This window comes from Pelodiscus sinensis, chromosome 28 (assembly GCF_052426305.1).
Source record: "Pelodiscus sinensis isolate ZL-2025 chromosome 28, ASM5242630v1, whole genome shotgun sequence".
NCBI classification, from domain to species: Eukaryota; Metazoa; Chordata; order Testudines; family Trionychidae; genus Pelodiscus; species Pelodiscus sinensis.
The window spans coordinates 15,797,904-15,814,695 of record NC_143079.1 but is presented as its reverse complement, the minus strand read 5'-3'; the positions used below and the strand labels follow the sequence as shown (position 1 = coordinate 15,814,695).

The window sequence follows — 16,792 nt, the reverse complement described above, 5'->3', positions numbered from 1 at the left end:
AGATACCAGGTGCCCTAAGGCAGCTTATGGGACTGGATGGGCCATTTCTTATATTGCTGTGAGAAGACCTTAAAGCAACAAGAGCAAACGAGGTCACCGAAGTCAGTGAAAGGAGTCCCGGGCACTTCATTAGACTCTGGATTGGGTCCCAAGAAAGTCCCTGGAGAGGGGAGGAGAAGAGCCAGGCAGAGGGGAAGATCGGGGGGGCCCCAGTGGGGGATGTAAAGGTAGAAAACCCAACAAGATCTCAGCACTGTAAGGAACTTCCCCGGGCTGCGGGAATCAGCCAGGTCGTCGGTCAGTTGCAAGGGAGAGAGGGGGGGCCCATTGTAGATTCCTCAGAGATTTGATGCCCCTGGAATCAGCAGTTGAGTTTTGCTCCTGATTGTTATCCATGTATTTGGCCAATCCAAAGCCCCAGGATGGGGTTCTGGACTGTGAACTTTGGGAAAATGCTGGATCTGGATGAAGCCTCTGGCTCTGGCACCTCTCTAGTCATTGCACAGAGGTTAACCCCACAACGTGCAGCGTGACTGCGGATTCACACATTGTTTGACTGGCCACTGGAAGGGGCCACGTTCTGCTGGAACCATGTTGAGGGAGAACCTGGTCTGAAACAGTTTAGTGCTGATCACTCTGGCTGCTCGTTGGAACCCAGTTTGATCACAGCCTGGTCCACACCACTCGTCAGCACCGCTGTTTTTCACAGGCCTGTGTGGGCAGCATACAATGGACATAACTGGTCTACTCTTCTGTATTTCCCTGATCAAGTGCTTGAGTCTTGGTATTTAGATTTCCAGGCCCCCAGAGCCCATGCCAAGGAGAGCTCTGCCCTGCTGGTCCATGGAGGGGAGTGGAACAAAAGAAGATGGAAGGAGGGTGAGAAATTACAGGAGGAAAGTGCATTGAACAACGTGAAGGACAAAGGAGAAGACGGGACTTTTTGGTTAGAACTCTGCTCTTCTTGGACCTATGGCAACGTAACAGATGCTGTAACGATCTCTCTGCAGCTCTTCACTTCTGTGATCCCGGAAGTCATGTTTACACTGCAGTGAGACCTGGCTGCTGGGAGTCTCAGCTGAGTTAGGCTCATGCTAGTGGGTTAAAAATAGCAGTGTAGATGTTCAGACTTGCCCTCCAGCCTGGGCTCTGGGATCCACCCCCCCCCCTGCTGGTTTTCAGAGCCTAGGCTCTGATAAGGGACCGTCTGAATGCACAGACCTCAAGCAGCTGAACCCGATCTCCGGAGAGCCCCAAATGGGGGGGGGGGGGGACTTAAAGATGGCAACGAGAGAACCTTCAAACACTGAATAACACCTACGTTTCCTGACTGCACAGGGAAGTGTGGAGAACAGCCGGTTCAGACATGGCACTTGAAGTCCTCCGCAATGGGACTAGTGCTGGGAAGGGTAAGAAGGGGGACTTGGTGGTACCATCCTCAAACTAATGAATGTGTTGGAGAAATGGAAAAGAACCTTTGAAAAATGGTAGGCCAGTGGCTTGAGCCGTGATTGGATGGCAGACATGGAGGCAAAAAGAGTTGACCGCTGAAAGAACTATGCCAGACTGGGAGGACGTGAGGGAAAGGAGCCCATCTGTAGACTCACCAAGGCAAGAAAACAACGAGTTTGCTTTCATTTGCAATATAGCCATATTCATTTACGATGAATAAATGACAAACTGACGGTTTTGAAAGAGGAGTGAATGAGGAGTCCAAGGGAAGAGCTTGGGCTACGTAAGCCAAATTGGGCCATGATTGACTGCATAGAAAGGAGAAAGAGGTGGCAGAGGCTTCTAAGGAAATGGAGACAGCATCTGGGCTAGATGGATGTGGTGAAGTCATTGGAAAAGGAAGGCTTCAAAGTATCTTAAGGGTTTTTTGTTCAGTGCTCTTGCAGGGAAAATGCCGTATGGAAAATGCCTGGCGGTGCCTACTTTAAAACATACAGGAGATATTAATTGGAGAATTAGCACACTAAGCTGATGTCCTATGGGAGAAGATTACTGAAAAGCATCTGCAGGGGATGGTTTAAATTTGGAAGGGTCAGTGGGGATGCATGCCAGGAAGTAGCACAGCTGGCTACCAATTTGTGCTACCAATCCTCAGAGAAGCTGAGGGAAAAGAGGCTGCAACTGGGTACTGTCTCTGGACCCGGAGAAGGCCTAGCTCCGTTGGTACCGGAGCATTGCTTGAGAGCGTGGGAGGAAGAAGCGTTGCCAGAAGGATCTGTCCTTCTGACTCTGAACGTGCCCGAGGGAGTGACTGCTGCAACCAAAACCCGATGGGGCTACAGTCAAGCATTTTCTGTCCTTGGCCTACGTCAGAGCTCCTGTTGTGGATGTGCTCAGGGAAAATGTGGAGGCGGGGGGGGGGGGGGGGGGGGAGCCAGCTTGGAACAAGATGTCCACTGATGATTTAGTGGTGTGTGGGAGACCTTGCGTGCCAACAGTGATAACGTAATTTTTGAGTGGGCTGGACTGATCCGCCCAAGGCTATGATAACTACGGGGGTGGGGAGATGGTCCATTATAAAGTATGTCAGAGGCAGAGACAAGAACCTGAATACCTAGGGTCCGAGGTTGCTGATAACTGACTGTGACCCTTCTGAGGGATGCCTGACATGGTACTAAACATGCGGTGTGATGTGCACACAGTGGGAGCTGACCCCAGTTCTATGGCAACAAGACTGAAACTAATTCAACCCATCTTACCGTGTGGTACTTGTCCAATCACCAGAAAAGAAACTGGGTTGATCTTCACCCTGGAAATGAAGCTGCTAAAATGGTTGGACGTTGCTTGATGTGGAAGCAGAATGAGGTTGCCAGGGGCCTCGCAAGCAAGTCTGAGGAAGGAAAGGCTACTTGGGTGTGAGTGCACTCAGCAGACCGGAGTGTTATCGGTGGAATGGCTCTTGCTGTGACTGTGGGGAGGAGATCACAAAGGGGGCAATTGAAGATCTAGTACGTGGACCAGCAGACTTCAGAGCAATCTTCACCACAGCCAGGAATATCCCATGAGTTTTGGAAGAAAACTATCGAAGTCATCAACCCCACAAAGGGAAGGGGCAAGAAGGAGATTCTAGAGAGTGCTGGACAAGTTCACTTCCTTTTAAGTGACCTGACCAATGGCCTTACCCCGGTCATTGATGTGATCACATGGATACATGTTGATTTCGATTAGTTTTATGTCCGTGTGTGCATCCTGCTTGTCTTGGGAGCAGTGGCAATAGACTGTTAGCATAGCACCTTGACTTTCTGCAGAAGAGAGCAATGTCTGATGGACTTTCTGGACAGTGCTTTCTGGCTACCCATCTGGAACTTAGTCAACAAAACAAACACAGATGGTAACATCCACCCTACAGTCTGAACTGGGCTGGTGGCTGAGACAGCTGTGTGGGATCCCAGTGATGTAATAGAGCACTGCTCAGAAATACAGGTCTCTCTGCATAGATGGCAGGATCAAGACTTGAAAGTTCATGATACCATCTACATCTTTTGTTAGTCTTTGAAGTGCTATTACAGGATCATCTAAGTTTATTTTTAACTCGGCTACCCCTCTGAATCTTCTAATACAGTCCATTGATTAGCTACATCCCTAGGTCCTTTGCAGGTGAGCTGGGAGGGGGAGATTGTGTGTTTGTGTCTTTCACTGCCTCTGTAAATGGACAAAAAGGCTGATTCTAGAACAGCAAATAGTGAAAGCGATAGAAAGGGTGGAGCTGGTTGGAGCGAAGGTGGAAAAGGCAGTTTTGATATGGCTCTTTAAAATGAATGAGGGAGCAAATAGACTGTGCCATCCTTAGGCAAGTCAATTTCTTGGGGAAAGTTTGTATAAACATTTGAAAAAACCTTGTTTGGCCACTAAGTGGAACTTGTGTGTAAAACAGCCCACAGTGGTGAGCATTTAGAAAAGCATTAGCACCCGCTTGCACCTCTTGCTGCATCCACAGCTGGTTAAAATGGGATCACTTCCTGACGCTTTAGAACCCTGGGTATGTCTACACTACCCCGCTAGTTCGAACTAGCGGGGTAATGTAGGCATACCGCACTTGCAAATGAAGATTTGAATTTCCCGGGCTTCATTTGCGTAAGCCGGGTGCCGCCATTTTTAAAACCCCGCTGGTTCGAACCCCGTGCAGCGCGGCTACACGGGGCACGCACTAGGTAGTTCGAACTAGGCTTCCTAGTTCGAACTACCGTTACTCCTCATTTCAATTCAAATCCCGGGATTCATTTGCAAGTGCGGTATGCCTACATTACCCCGCTAGTTCGAACTAGCGGGGTAGTGTAGACATACCCCCTATTTCCAGACACATTAGACTTGCAAGGAATCAGACTCAGAAGCTGCACGTGACGGTGCTGGCTTTAAGCACATCCAAGTAACACATTAGACCCTTGTTTGTCTCCCCTTCCCCAGGGCCAGTAGCCTTATCCCTATCTGTGGCCACTGCCTATGGAATATCGTTTGGAAGATGGCAGATGGGAGCATTTCGGCAGGCTCTAGTTATACCACCTAGAACTACTCATCTACTAGACAGCTCATAGGAATCCCGAGGCACATGCACAGTAAATTCTCATGGGGCAGAGTCGGGGAAGCTAACCTACAAGATGAAATGGCTTGATGAAATGGGGGGGGGGGAGGTCCCCAAGTGGCTGTAATTGGGGTGAAGAAAGCTCTCTGGTTTGGAGGAACAAATGAAAAGTCCCTTTGATGTGGGGTCTTAGAACAATAAAAGATGCATTGGTGCAGCTTCTCAAGTGGAAGCTACTCCACTGGTTGTCTTTTGGGGTTTTTGGTACATTAACTTTTTCTTTGCTCTTTTTCTTAAGGCCTATTTGGGAACAGGTAACTTTGCAGGGAGGACTGCTCCTTTCTTGCTACTGTGAAACCTGAGGATAGATGTTCTGGAGTGTAAATGTGACTTACCTCCTTCCAAACAATGTGCGTGCCAAGCGGCTGCTCATTTGAGGGGGTTGATAGAAATGGTTGAACGCTAGACTCTCCCACCCCTCTCAGGGGATCAGTCCCCACTTCTTGCTGAACCAGAACGCTACCATCAAGGGAGATGGGGGTGGGACTTGTGGGTAATACAAGGAGAATAAAATTGCGGGTATGAGGGTTCTTTTCCCAGCGCTGCCTTAACAGTCAATGTGACCTACAGTGAGGGGCGTAGGCCTAGATTTTAACAAGAGGCCACTAATTTTGGTTGCCAAACTTGATGTTTTGGGCTTAATTTAGATGTGCGGAGTCCCACGGTCCCCTCTCCTTCACTTGGCACCTGAAGGACATGGGCACCTTGAGAAAATTCTAAGCTGGGAACTTTAGGCCCGATCCACAGCTGGCATAACTCAGTGTTCAGCCATTGATATTCATGCTTCGATGAAGCTACCTCACCCCAGCTGAGCATATGGCTCCCTCTGCCTCTTTCACACTAGGCTGACTTCCTTCCACTTCAGAATCGATGGGTATTTCATGAGATCTCTAGGCAGAGAGCACTGGTAGAAGAGGACAAGGTTCATGATGTAGATATTGGGATAGAGAGTACGCTTATTAAGTTTGCAGATGATACCAAACTGGGTGGGGTTGCAACTTCTTTGGAGGATAGGGACATAATTCAAAATGACCGTAGCAAGTTAGAGAAATTGTCAGAGGTAAACAGGATGAGGTTTAATAAAGAGAAATGCAAAGTGCTCCACTTAGGAAGGAACAATCAGTTCCATCCATACAAGATGGGAAGCGACTGTCTAGGAAGGAGCATGGCGGAAAGGGATCTAGGGGTCATAGTGGACCACAAGTTGAATATGAGTCAACAGTGTGATGCTGTTGCAAAAAAAGCAAATATGATTCTAGGTTGTATCAACAGGTGTGTTGTAAGCAAAACTCGTGAAGTCATTCTGCCGCTCTACTCTGCACTAGTTAGGCCTCAGCTGGAGTACTGTGTCTAGTTCTGGGCGCCACATTTCAAGAAAGATGTGGAGAAATTGGAAAGGGTGCAGAGAAGAGCGACAAGAATGATTAAAGGTTTAGAGAACATGACCTATGAAGCCAGGCTTCATAAACTGGGCTTGTTTAGTTTGGAAAAAAGAAGATTAAGGGGGGGACATGATAGCGGTTTTCAAATATCTAAAAGGGTGTCACAACGAGGAAGGAGAAAATTTGTTCCTCTTGGTTACTGAGGACAGGACAAGGAGTAATGGGCTTAAAGTGCAGCAGGGGAGGTTTAGATTGGACATTAGGAAAAAATTCCTAACTGTCAGGATGGTCAAATATTGGAATAAATTGCCAAGGGAGGTGGTGGAATCTCCCTCTCTGGAGATATTTAAGAACAGGTTAGATAGACATCTGTCAGGGATGGTGTAGACGGAGCTTGATCCTGCCTTGAGGGCGGGGGGCTGGACTCGATGACCTCTCGAGGTCCCTTCCAGTCCTATTATTCTATGATTTTATTTCAGTGGTTTATTGTCGAGTAGAAGAGACGCATGACAGGCTGAGCCTAGATGAACTTCAGAAAAGCATCCAAACTGCAAACGATACTTGCGCTGCTTTGAGGGGCACTTGTCTTAAATTCTAGTGCCTTGTTGCAATAAACTGCTCGTCATTTGAGCAGTATCCAGGCCACAGTGACATTTGCAACAGAGCCAACCTCCTGTTCAGTATTATGTTGATTCAGAGTCTGTTTAGCCTGTTAGCCTTTGGAGAGGAAGAGAAGTGCTAAGGTAATATAAAAGTCTACAATTTGTACTGCTGGACGTGAAGTGGATTTTTTTCTGTTGGCAAATCCCTTTGTTTAAAGTCTTGTTCTATTCTGACATGGAATTAAAAGAACAATTTTTGAAATTGCCAATGAAATGAAATTTAAAAAAGCCCATGTGTTGAGATCAATTGAAATGGTTTCACTTTTATCCAAGCAAAATTTTTATTGTTTAATGGGAGGAGGGGAATTGAGCCTTTTTTTTATGCAGAAAATCAAAATTCTGTTTCCACCCTTTTAAAAAGCCACCCCTTTTTTCTCAATTTTTTTTCTTAGAAATTTTCTTTGTGGAATTCTTGTTTTTTTTTTTTTTTTTTTTTTTAAAGTGTTCTGCTTCCAACGAGTCCACACTTCCAGACACTCATTCCACTGGAAAATGTCTGACCCCCTCTATCAATGCGCTTTACTTGCCTATTTTGAAGTTTCAGTTCTATGTTCGGATATTCCTGGGGTGAGTGGTCGAGGAGAAGGCGGGGGGTCTCTGCACCCTTGTTAGTAAAAGTCAGGCTTCCATACTATCGGGGCTGCGAGAAGGGGGTTGGTTTTCTCACATTCATTTCTCGTCTAGCTAAGAGGCTAGATGCTATGCGGAAGCACATGTGTTGCCTGCTGCTCACTGAATTGCTTGTTGGTGGAAGTTGCCGGGTTGATGGCTCTCACATCTGCTGTTCATCCAAAGAACGATCTGTGCCCTTCACAGAATCGTAGGACTAGAAGGGATCTCAAGAGGACTCCTAGTCCAGCCCCTTGGGCTTATGGCAGGACCAAGCGTTGTTAGCATGGAAGGGCCAGAATGAAGCTGCTGCTTGTACGCTCTTTAAGCTGGCAACCCTGAACCAGGGATTGCCAGATCAGTGATTTTGCTGGGCTAGGGAAGGGAGGGAGCGGTATGAGGGTCGGGGGGGAGGGAGGACGTTTTACCTGGTGCTCCACGTTCCCCCCACTGCTCCAAGGCACCGCTACCCATCCCTATGGGAGCAGCAGGGAAAAGCCTGCGGCAGAGCGCGTCTGTGCTGCCAGGGTCTGTACCACAGGTGTTCCCAAATGAGGGACACCTGGAGTAGGGCAATTCTAGTGCAGAGCTGGGTTGGGAAACCTAAGGCCCCGGGGGCCAGATGCAGCCCCCTGCTTGCCTGGATCTGGCTCTAGAAGCGATGGGCTCCCCCCAGCATTGGGGAGCCTGTGCTGGTGCTCCAGTCCCACCCCCACGTCCCACTGTGCGTCTGGAGCACACAATCTACTAGTCTTGGTCTTCCTAGGCTCTGGTGTGGGAGGGGAATGCGGGGAGTGTTTCTCCTTCTCCGTCAGGGCCCACGTCAGGGAGGGTTTGGGGATTTTCTTTTTTGTTCTCATTTGTGTGTGGCCCTTGACTCTCTATTTATTTATTTATTTATTTATTGGTGAGTCCGTGGCCCCCAACCCCAAAAAGGGGTAGAGCCTTGAAGCTTTATTCTTAGTTGACTGCTGCGCTAGGCACTGTACACACACAGACCAAAAAGACAGTCCCTGCTCCAAAGAGCTCACAGTCCAAGTAACATTGCTTCCCTGTGACTGTGGGGCTGTTTCTGAGAAATCTGGTACTGTGGCCCCTTGCCTGCCAATAGGGGGCTTGCTTTTTTAAAGAACCCCTATTTCATCATTTCTTAACTTACCTGAACTCATCTATGTCCTAACCCATGTTGGGTTCCTTTCTAAGACCCATTTGTGTTTAGTCAACCTCTTACTGTTTAGTCTGCAGAAGAGAAGAGTGAGGGGGGGATTTGTTAGCAGCCTGCAACTCCTTGAAGGAGGGTTCCAAAGAGGAAGGACAGAGGCTGTTCTCAGTGGTGGCAGATGGCGGAACAAGGAGCAATGGTCTCAAGTTACAGTGGGGGAGGTCTAGATTGGACATTAGGGAAAAGGATTTCCCTAGGAGGGTGGGGAAGCACTGGGATGGGTTCCCTAGGGAGGGGGCGGAATCTCCATCCTGAGAGGTTTTTAGGTCCTGGCTTGACAAAGCCCTGGCTGGGATGATTTAGTTGGGATTGGTCCTGCCTGCGGCAGGGGGCTGGACTTGATGCTGAGGCCTTTTCCAGCCCTGGGAGTCTCTTGACTGTGGTGGTCTGTGTTACACATGATGTTAATATTGGCCCTTCTGGCACTTGCAACCCATGTAGTGAGACCAACTGGTCTGGAAATCTGATTGGTGGCTCCCACATGGCAGTTCTGGCTTTACCGCTAATGTCCCCAACCAGGCTCCCTGTTGCCGCCTCCTGTAAATACACAATTTGAACAAAGCCGCCATTTTCCGCAATATCCCCCCTTAACGCTCCAACCCTAGGACTGGGGAGACGTGGATTTAATGACCAGGCCTTCCCTAAATGCATGGAACCCGGAACGCCGGGGGGCTTTCAAACGGCAGGGATGGGATGCATGGTCTACACTGCCTAGTCCAAAAGCAAGGTATTTTGTTTTCCATGTCGGCTGTGAATGATTTAAAACCTCGCAGGGCAACATAGAAACAAGGCTAGCGACTGGGAGGAGCGTGGAAGTTTTTGTATTCTCAGATGAATTCCCTGGGCTCTGCCTTGCTCTTAATACCAAGATTTTTACCTTATAATGTTGCATTCTATAGAATGACCAGCGCTGAGATGCCATGTTCCACCCACTTGGTGGAAAAGATCCCTTTTTAAAGCAGGCTCCTTTCTTGTGAGTGTCTCCTACCTCCCATCTCTGTGCCATGCTCTTCTAGTGTTGGCACTTTCACAACAGGTAAACCAATGGAAGAGTGCAGCGTCTCCTTGGAAGGGCTCTAAACACACAAGTCTTTGATTATTTGTCCGCTTCCTCCTGGCTAGGAATTTTAAGCTTTAAGCTGTTTAGCAAATTCTTCTAGTGCAATGAAGGCTTATTTTGTGAGTATCAAAATTGACCCCCTATGACCCCTTCAGTATATCTGCTACTTGCCTCCGCTTTCATAGTTTGGAAGAACAAGCCTGGCTCCTGTTCAGTGGATAATCTCCCTTTGGGCTTACCCAACTCTTTTCAGCCTGTGATTTCGGTCATTTTCATGACCAGATCTGGGGCGAAATTCCAACTTGGGGTCCACAGATGTGACCACCTACGCCTGTCTGGCAGGATTGCCAATACTTACCTTAATCTAAATCCTGCAGTGGTGTCCGGCTTCTCTGGAAGGGGAAATGGAGTTTGCTCTTCTATAGAATTCTTCCCTTCCCTTCCTCCAAGTGGCTGGGGCAGGCAGAAGTCTATGGAGAAGGGTGTCTGGTTGTCTCAAGGGAATGGAGCCCTTTGCCTGCAAGTCACCCACTCAGCCAGCCTAGCAGTGCCCTGGTGACATCATGGCCTGAGAGACGTGGTCTGGTCTTCAGTAGGTGAACATCTATCGTGGAATAACCACGAACGGCCGCTAACGCTCACCCTGTGTTGGCAGCTTCCACTGAGAAGCCTAGAACCTGGCTGGGCTGTGGAGCACAAACTCCCCCTCATCCCAGAGGTGGTTCTGCCAAGTCAGACTCAAAGCACCTTGGTGGGGCAGCCAGGGAGAACCTTCCTCTGCTCTCTGTGTGGGCTCCATGGTGAATTTCTCTCCCCTGGTACCACCAGTCCAGCACCCTCCACCCTGGTTGCCATCCTCACTCGCGGGGGTGGGTTTCTTGTTCTGGCAGGCTCATACCCACCCTTTCCTGGAATCAAATACGCCAGCACCCCTCACCTGCACACAGGGCTCAAATCACAACACACGAGTCTTTGTGCGGTACCGAGTGTAACACCAGCAGCCCCTGGTCATCTGCAGGTGGAATCGAACTTGGGACCTCTGGAGCTTAGTGCACGAGCCTCTATTGCATGAGCTCAAAGTCTAAGGCTGTTGATAATGTTATTAATATTATTCTCCCTGTAAGTGGTCTCTGTGCCACTAGATGGGACCGTACTGCACCTGAAAGGGGTGTAGTTACACAAGTACAATGGGATCCTAGTCTGTTACCTGGGTGCTACAGTAATAGAAGTAAAATGTAATAGTATCAAGAGACCTGTCTGTGCAGGAGACTTGGCTAGAGAGATACCAGGATTATTTTAAGCCACCTAAAGGATCTGGGTGTCCAGTTTCCATTAATACGAACAGGAATCTGATATCTAAATCTCCTGGGCAGCTTTGATTGTATCCAGGAAAACCAAGAGGGTTTCTCTTCAGTGCCACTATACTTGTTCTGAGCTATCAGATGGAATTCTGTGGCAGGCGTACAATTACTCTAAATCTTAGAGCAAGGCTACTCAACACGCGGCCTATGAGCCACATGCAGCCTGCAGCACATTTGTTTGCGGCCGGCGGGTGGGAGCTAAAACAAAAAAGCAGTCAATGGAATGGTCTTCTGTTGCTGTGTGTGCTAGTAGTTAAATTCCTGGACTGTCACTGCTCATTAAAAGTGCTGTCATATGGGTGGAAATTGGGTAAATGTTGCATTGTATTAATATCAGCAGAACTGACTTTAGTGGGGCCTGTGTGTTGTGTAGTCTTGCCTTAATCTTTGTATTCATGCCTATCTGTGAGACAAGCTATTTGCATATATATTTGCATGTAAATGCAACCACACTTAAATTGCGGCTATTGGCATGTGCTGTGAGTATCATTGTTGGCCCTGGGCTTCCAAAGTAGCCCTGGCTTAGAGGGTGGTTTTGGGGGAGGAAGGGGAAATGCCTCTAAAGAGGTTAATGTTGGTCATTGAATTCTTTAGGGCTTTACTGTGTGCTGTGCCCCTGAAACTTTGCATCAGGCCCAAAAACTAAATCAAAGCTGGGCACACCGGTGCAGGGCAGAGCGCTGCCTCAGACTTGGCGTTAAAATGTGTCTTTATTGTCCACTCCATCTAGGTCCCCCAGTGGCTGCCGCTGTCAGATCCCACTTCAACGACTGTCCCGACTCCCACAGCCAGTTCTGCTTCCACGGGACCTGCAGGTTTCTCGTGCAAGAGGAGAAGCCGGCATGCGTGTAAGTCTCTCTTCCCATGGTGAAGGGCTTTGCTTGTGCGAACCCGGGTGAAATGGGAAAGAAATCCGCAGGACTGCCACAACCTGCCATTGCATTTCCCTTGGGATGAGACCAGGCACTAAAGCCGTGTTGCAGTATCTCTGGAGTCCCATAGCAACGAAGGAAATGAGGCAGGCTGGAATTCTCACAGACTGGAACCCACTTCCCCTTTGTCCTTCATGGCACAAAGGCGGGGGGAGAAGTTAAACCTGAGGACCTAATGTTAGGCTCCTCAGTCCACAGGACTCAACAGTCTATTGAATCTACTCACCCGTGGCAAGTAGATTTCAGCCCGGCGCCCCGTTTACCAGCGGCGTGCGCAATGTGGCTCTTGCACATGCACAGTGCAGGGCTGACAAGCGGCTTTCGCTGCGGTTCATCAAGCCCTGTTAATTCATATGTAGGTGTCTAAGGATATGTCTACACTGCAGTTTAAAAACCCATGGCTGGCCCATGCCAGCTGACTCAAGCTCCCAGGAGATTGTGGGGTAGAAATTCCTGAGCTCCTTACATCTCACAGGTCCCTGGGGGGATTTTTGGAGCCTGAATTCTAGCCCAAGCCCAGATGCTTACACTGCAGCATAATCACCCTGCAGGGCTTTAGCCTTCTGAAAATCCAGCCTAGACAGAGAGCTTTTGGAGGTCTAAAACTCTGCCCCTGGGGCTGCAAGGATCTACTGGCTTAGAGCATGTTCAGGGCTTTACCTTGCAGCCCTTGATTCTAACTTCACTGGAAGCATTGTCTAAGTAAGAACTGCAGGATCTGCCCTTTAATTTGGTGTGTTAAGTACTGCTAGTCTTCTCTGTCCTGCTCTCTGGCTGGCAGATTGAAGTGCCTAACTCCCTTTGGGTTTCCCATTGGTTCTGACTGCCAACTGCCTCTGAGAATCTATCCGACTGGATCATTATTTCTTGGGTGCACGTGCACTTTGGTGCTCTCTTCTTCAATTCTTCTCTCTCCTCTCTCTGCAGCTGCCATTCTGGGTTCGTCGGGACGCGGTGCGAACACGCAGACCTCCTTGCGGTGGTAGCTGCCAATCAGAAGAAACAAACAATCACTGCCTTAGTGGTGGTTTCCGTGGTGGCATCAGTCGTCCTTATTGTGGCCTGTGTGCTAATACAGTAAGTCTGCATTACGTGCTGTTGTGCTCCGGCTTACTACTTGATTGAGTCTCTTGAGTTCTTGTTGACTTGAATAGCAGCACATCAAGTATCCACCTGTCCTGCCATGCAGCATAGAACCACCGAAATGTAGGCTTCGTAGGTCATCTAATCCAGTCACCTGCATTGAGGCAGGGCTAAGCATTATCTAGACCATCCCTGTTAGCCTGTTTTTAACCTCCAGTGACCTATTCCACAGCCTCCCTATGTCATTTGCTCCAGCGCTTAACTACCCTGACAAGAAATTTCTCCTAATGTCTAACCTAAATCTCCCTTGCTGCAATTTTAAGCCCAGCGCTTCTTGTCCTCTCCTCAGTGATTAAAGAGAACATTTTTTCACTCTTCTCATTATAACACCCTTTGACATACCTGAAGACTTATCCTTCCTTCAGTCTTCTCCAAACTAAACAAACTCAACTTCTTTCAGTCTTTCCTCATAGCTCATGCTTTCTAGACCTGCCATCATTTTTGTTACTTCCTCCAGTTTGCCCACATCTTTCTCAAAGGCTATGTCTACACTGTAAGGGTTTTGCACAAAAATGTGCAGAGCATCCACACTTAAAGCATGCTTTTGGGCGAGTAAATCAACAGTAAAATGGCAGAACAGAGGCTTTTGGTGGTGTAGATATGCCGCGTAGAAGAAAGTATAACTCCTTTTCGCGCTACAGCTGTTGCACAAAAAGGCATATGTGGACGCTTCACAGGGGTTTCTTGAGCAAATAGAGCCTATCCGAAAAAGCACAGGTGCTGTGATGAGAATTCTGTGAATGGTCATCAGAGCTTTCTTGTGCAAGAGGTGTGGACGCGCTTTTGCACAAGAAGTTTTTTTGCTCAAGATCTCTTCCACAGAAGACTTCTTGCGCAAAAACCCTGTAGTGTAGACGTAGCCAAAGTGTGGTCTCCAGAACTGGCCACAATTCTCCAGCTGAGTCCTAATCATCATGGAGTCGAGCAGAAGAATTACCACTTGTTACTTTGTTTACAACATTCCTGCTAATACATCCCTGTTCCATATAAAGCCTAAAGTGAATTCTCTTTAAGTGGTCTCTTTGTTTCGGAGCCAGGCATGGGCCCAGGATATATCCTGTGCAGAATAATCTAAAATTATAGTAGTTGTTTCCTGGTAAAGTGTTCTGAGCACAGTACCGGGGGAGGGAGGAACAAATCTGTCTGAGAACTTACTGATTTCCAAGGCTATTTAAATGGATGAACGGAAAAGCTAACTTTAAAAACTTGGTGTTAGGTTCTTACCTCCACACCAAAATGTGGGCCAAATTCACAGGTGTAAAAGGTTGAGATTCACAGGTTTACGTTCTTAAACAGATATAAGGGCATCTAAATTCTGTAACTTGTATACTGGATGATTGCAACCTACAGCTGTTTCCATTAGATTGAGGATCCTCTCTCAATTGATCCAATGCATGTAGACTGCAACAACTGCTTTTGTGGCAGCTGCTAGCTCCTGACTTGACCCTGTACAGTGCTGCACCCCTGAATACGATTGGTGTTTTTTTTTCCAGCCAAAATTGATGCCCCAACTAACCTCTCATGCACTACTTCGAGGGAAGCTTGCTCCTCTGTTTAAGATGTTAGTGAATGGAATGCTTTCAGGAGGAACACAGACCTCTCCCGGGCCCACAATAGCTTTCTTGGTGCTACTGTGATCCAAGAAATGGGATTTTATGCTAATGTCAGTTTTTGTGGATAACTTGAATGACACGGAGCAGATGTAAAATATTCCAGTGTTCATTCTAAGGGCAGGTGGGTAAGGTACTCGGGTTGCAACATGAGTATTGACTAAGGTAACAATACTTCCCTGTAACTAGGCCTAGGTAAGTGTTGCTGTGGTTGATTTCCCAACCCAAGTGTTACAAGACACATTGCTTCATAGTCTTTCTGCATGCCCTAACTCTTCTTTCAGTTGGCTCTTGAACTCTTTATTCACAACGGGATTAAATGAACAAACCAGTTGGTACAATAAAAACCAGCGTGTTTGTCTTGCCATATTTGTCACTTTTCTCGTGGCTTATAAACATACATAGTTGTTTGGGGGTTTTTTCCCCCAACATGTCAATCTGGGCTACTGACAGCTGTGTACAATTTCTTTCAAATTCATTGAGGGCTTTTATTGCCTCCAGTTGTCTAAGGTCTAAACCAGAGTTTGAGCCACTGTGATTTATTTATCTATATTTAAGTAGCACCTACGGGCCCCAAATGAGAGAGGATCACATGGCGGTAGGAGCTGTACAAATGCATAGTTCCGGTCAACTTCTTACGGTCTAGATAAAGGGCAGGAGAGAAACATTCGCATCCTCCCAATTTCACAAAGGGGGAAAAACAGCAGAGTCCTGATGCATCTGACAAGGTGGCTTTTGCCCTCAAAAGCTTATGCCCAAATAAATCTGTTTGGTGTATAAGGTGCCCCAGGGCTCTTTGTGCATATACAGACTAACACCGCTCCCCTCTCTGAGACAAAGGGGAAAGTGAGTCAGAGGCCCTGATTCAGGTGAGCATTTAAGAACATGCTCATGTGCCTTCCTGAGTAGACACCGAAGACCAAGAGTAGGTGACTTCCCCAATATCGCACAATGAGTCTGTGGCAGAGGTGGGAATCGAACCCTGATCTCCTGAGTCACAGACCAGGCCTCCATTGTCAGGCTGTCCTTCCTCTGTCTAGACCAGCCTGCCTGCCTAGACTTGCTCCTGAAAGGTCTCGGGGGCATGCTTCCCGAGAGCAGGGTTTTGAGTCTTCAGTATCTGGTTCAAATTCCAGCCTTCGGGCAACTAACCAGATCTAAATTCATTCCTGTGCATCAATGGAGCTACGCCAGGGGTGAGTGTCCCATTTTTGCCCCTCTAAATCCCCCTGCTGCTTTGCCGTGAACCAGGCGTTCCTGTGGCCTTGCCTCAAGGCTGTCGTAGCGCTGCTGCTGCGCTAGTGATTCCTGCCCCCAGTGGGCATTCTGGCGCAGAGCCAAGTTGAATGCTGGGTGTAATTGGGGTGGCTTTTCCTGGATGCTTCCCATGGGAGCTGTGCCAAGCAGGCATCTGCCGTGCCGGTTCCGTGTGACCCCGCAAACGGAGGCGGTGCACCATGTTCCGTGTAGCTCCACGGCCGCTGGTGGGAGGAGTCGCTGCGAACAGTTCAGCCCAGTATGTCGCTGAGACTCCTGATCTTGAGCACGAAAGGCCTCGTGGTTGCTGATTCCCCCTTGGCTGTGCACAGGCTCTGGGCCGTGTCCCTGCCCTAATGCCCTGCCCTTCGATTGTCTTCCAGCTGCTGTAGGATAAGAAAACACTGTGAGTGGTGCCGAGCCTTCATCTGCAGACACGAGAAGCCTAGCGGGCTCCTGAAGGGGGGAGCTTCCTGCTGCCATTCAGAGACAGGTAGGAGGAGCAGCTGCCGTAGCGACGGGCTTCCCTCCAGTAGTTACCCGGCGACGGCGAGCCTGCTCTGGTGCCGAATTTCATGTCGCCGGCATGGGTAGCGGGTAAACGAGCACTTTGCTGTTGTGGCTCGGCCTGTGTGTGTCCAGGCCGGGGTGTGGCGCTTGAAGCCCTTATCAGATCCTTCAGCGGCAGGCCCAAGGAGCCCCGTGTGAGGGCTGCCGTCTTGGTCAACTCACCAGGGTCCTCTGTAGCTCAAGCGCTGTTGCAGCTCGCGCCTCCAGTTGAAGAGTCCAGGCTGCCCGGCTAGCGCTGTAGCAGACTCCTGTCCGTGTAGATCAGCCTGTGTTGGGATTCCTTCGGCGACCTTTCTTCCATCCCGTCCACTTGTGCATGCCACCCATCTGGGTGTTCGCATTGCGCTGCGCTTTCTGGATTTGGCCTTCTGTGTTTCGGGACTGGCTTGGTTA

General features: G+C 48.6%; 1 protein-coding gene across 1 annotated transcript in view; it reads left to right on the top strand.

Moving 5' to 3' along the window:
* Positions 1–16,792, top strand: part of TGFA (transforming growth factor alpha) — a 53,828-nt gene that overhangs the window by 29,150 nt on the left and 7,886 nt on the right. Inside the window, exons 3-5 of the mRNA XM_075910695.2 lie at positions 11,618–11,735; positions 12,747–12,896; positions 16,213–16,322. Of these exons, the coding sequence (XP_075766810.1) occupies positions 11,618–11,735; positions 12,747–12,896; positions 16,213–16,322 (378 nt within the window). The remainder of the gene's footprint in view (positions 1–11,617; positions 11,736–12,746; positions 12,897–16,212; positions 16,323–16,792) is intronic.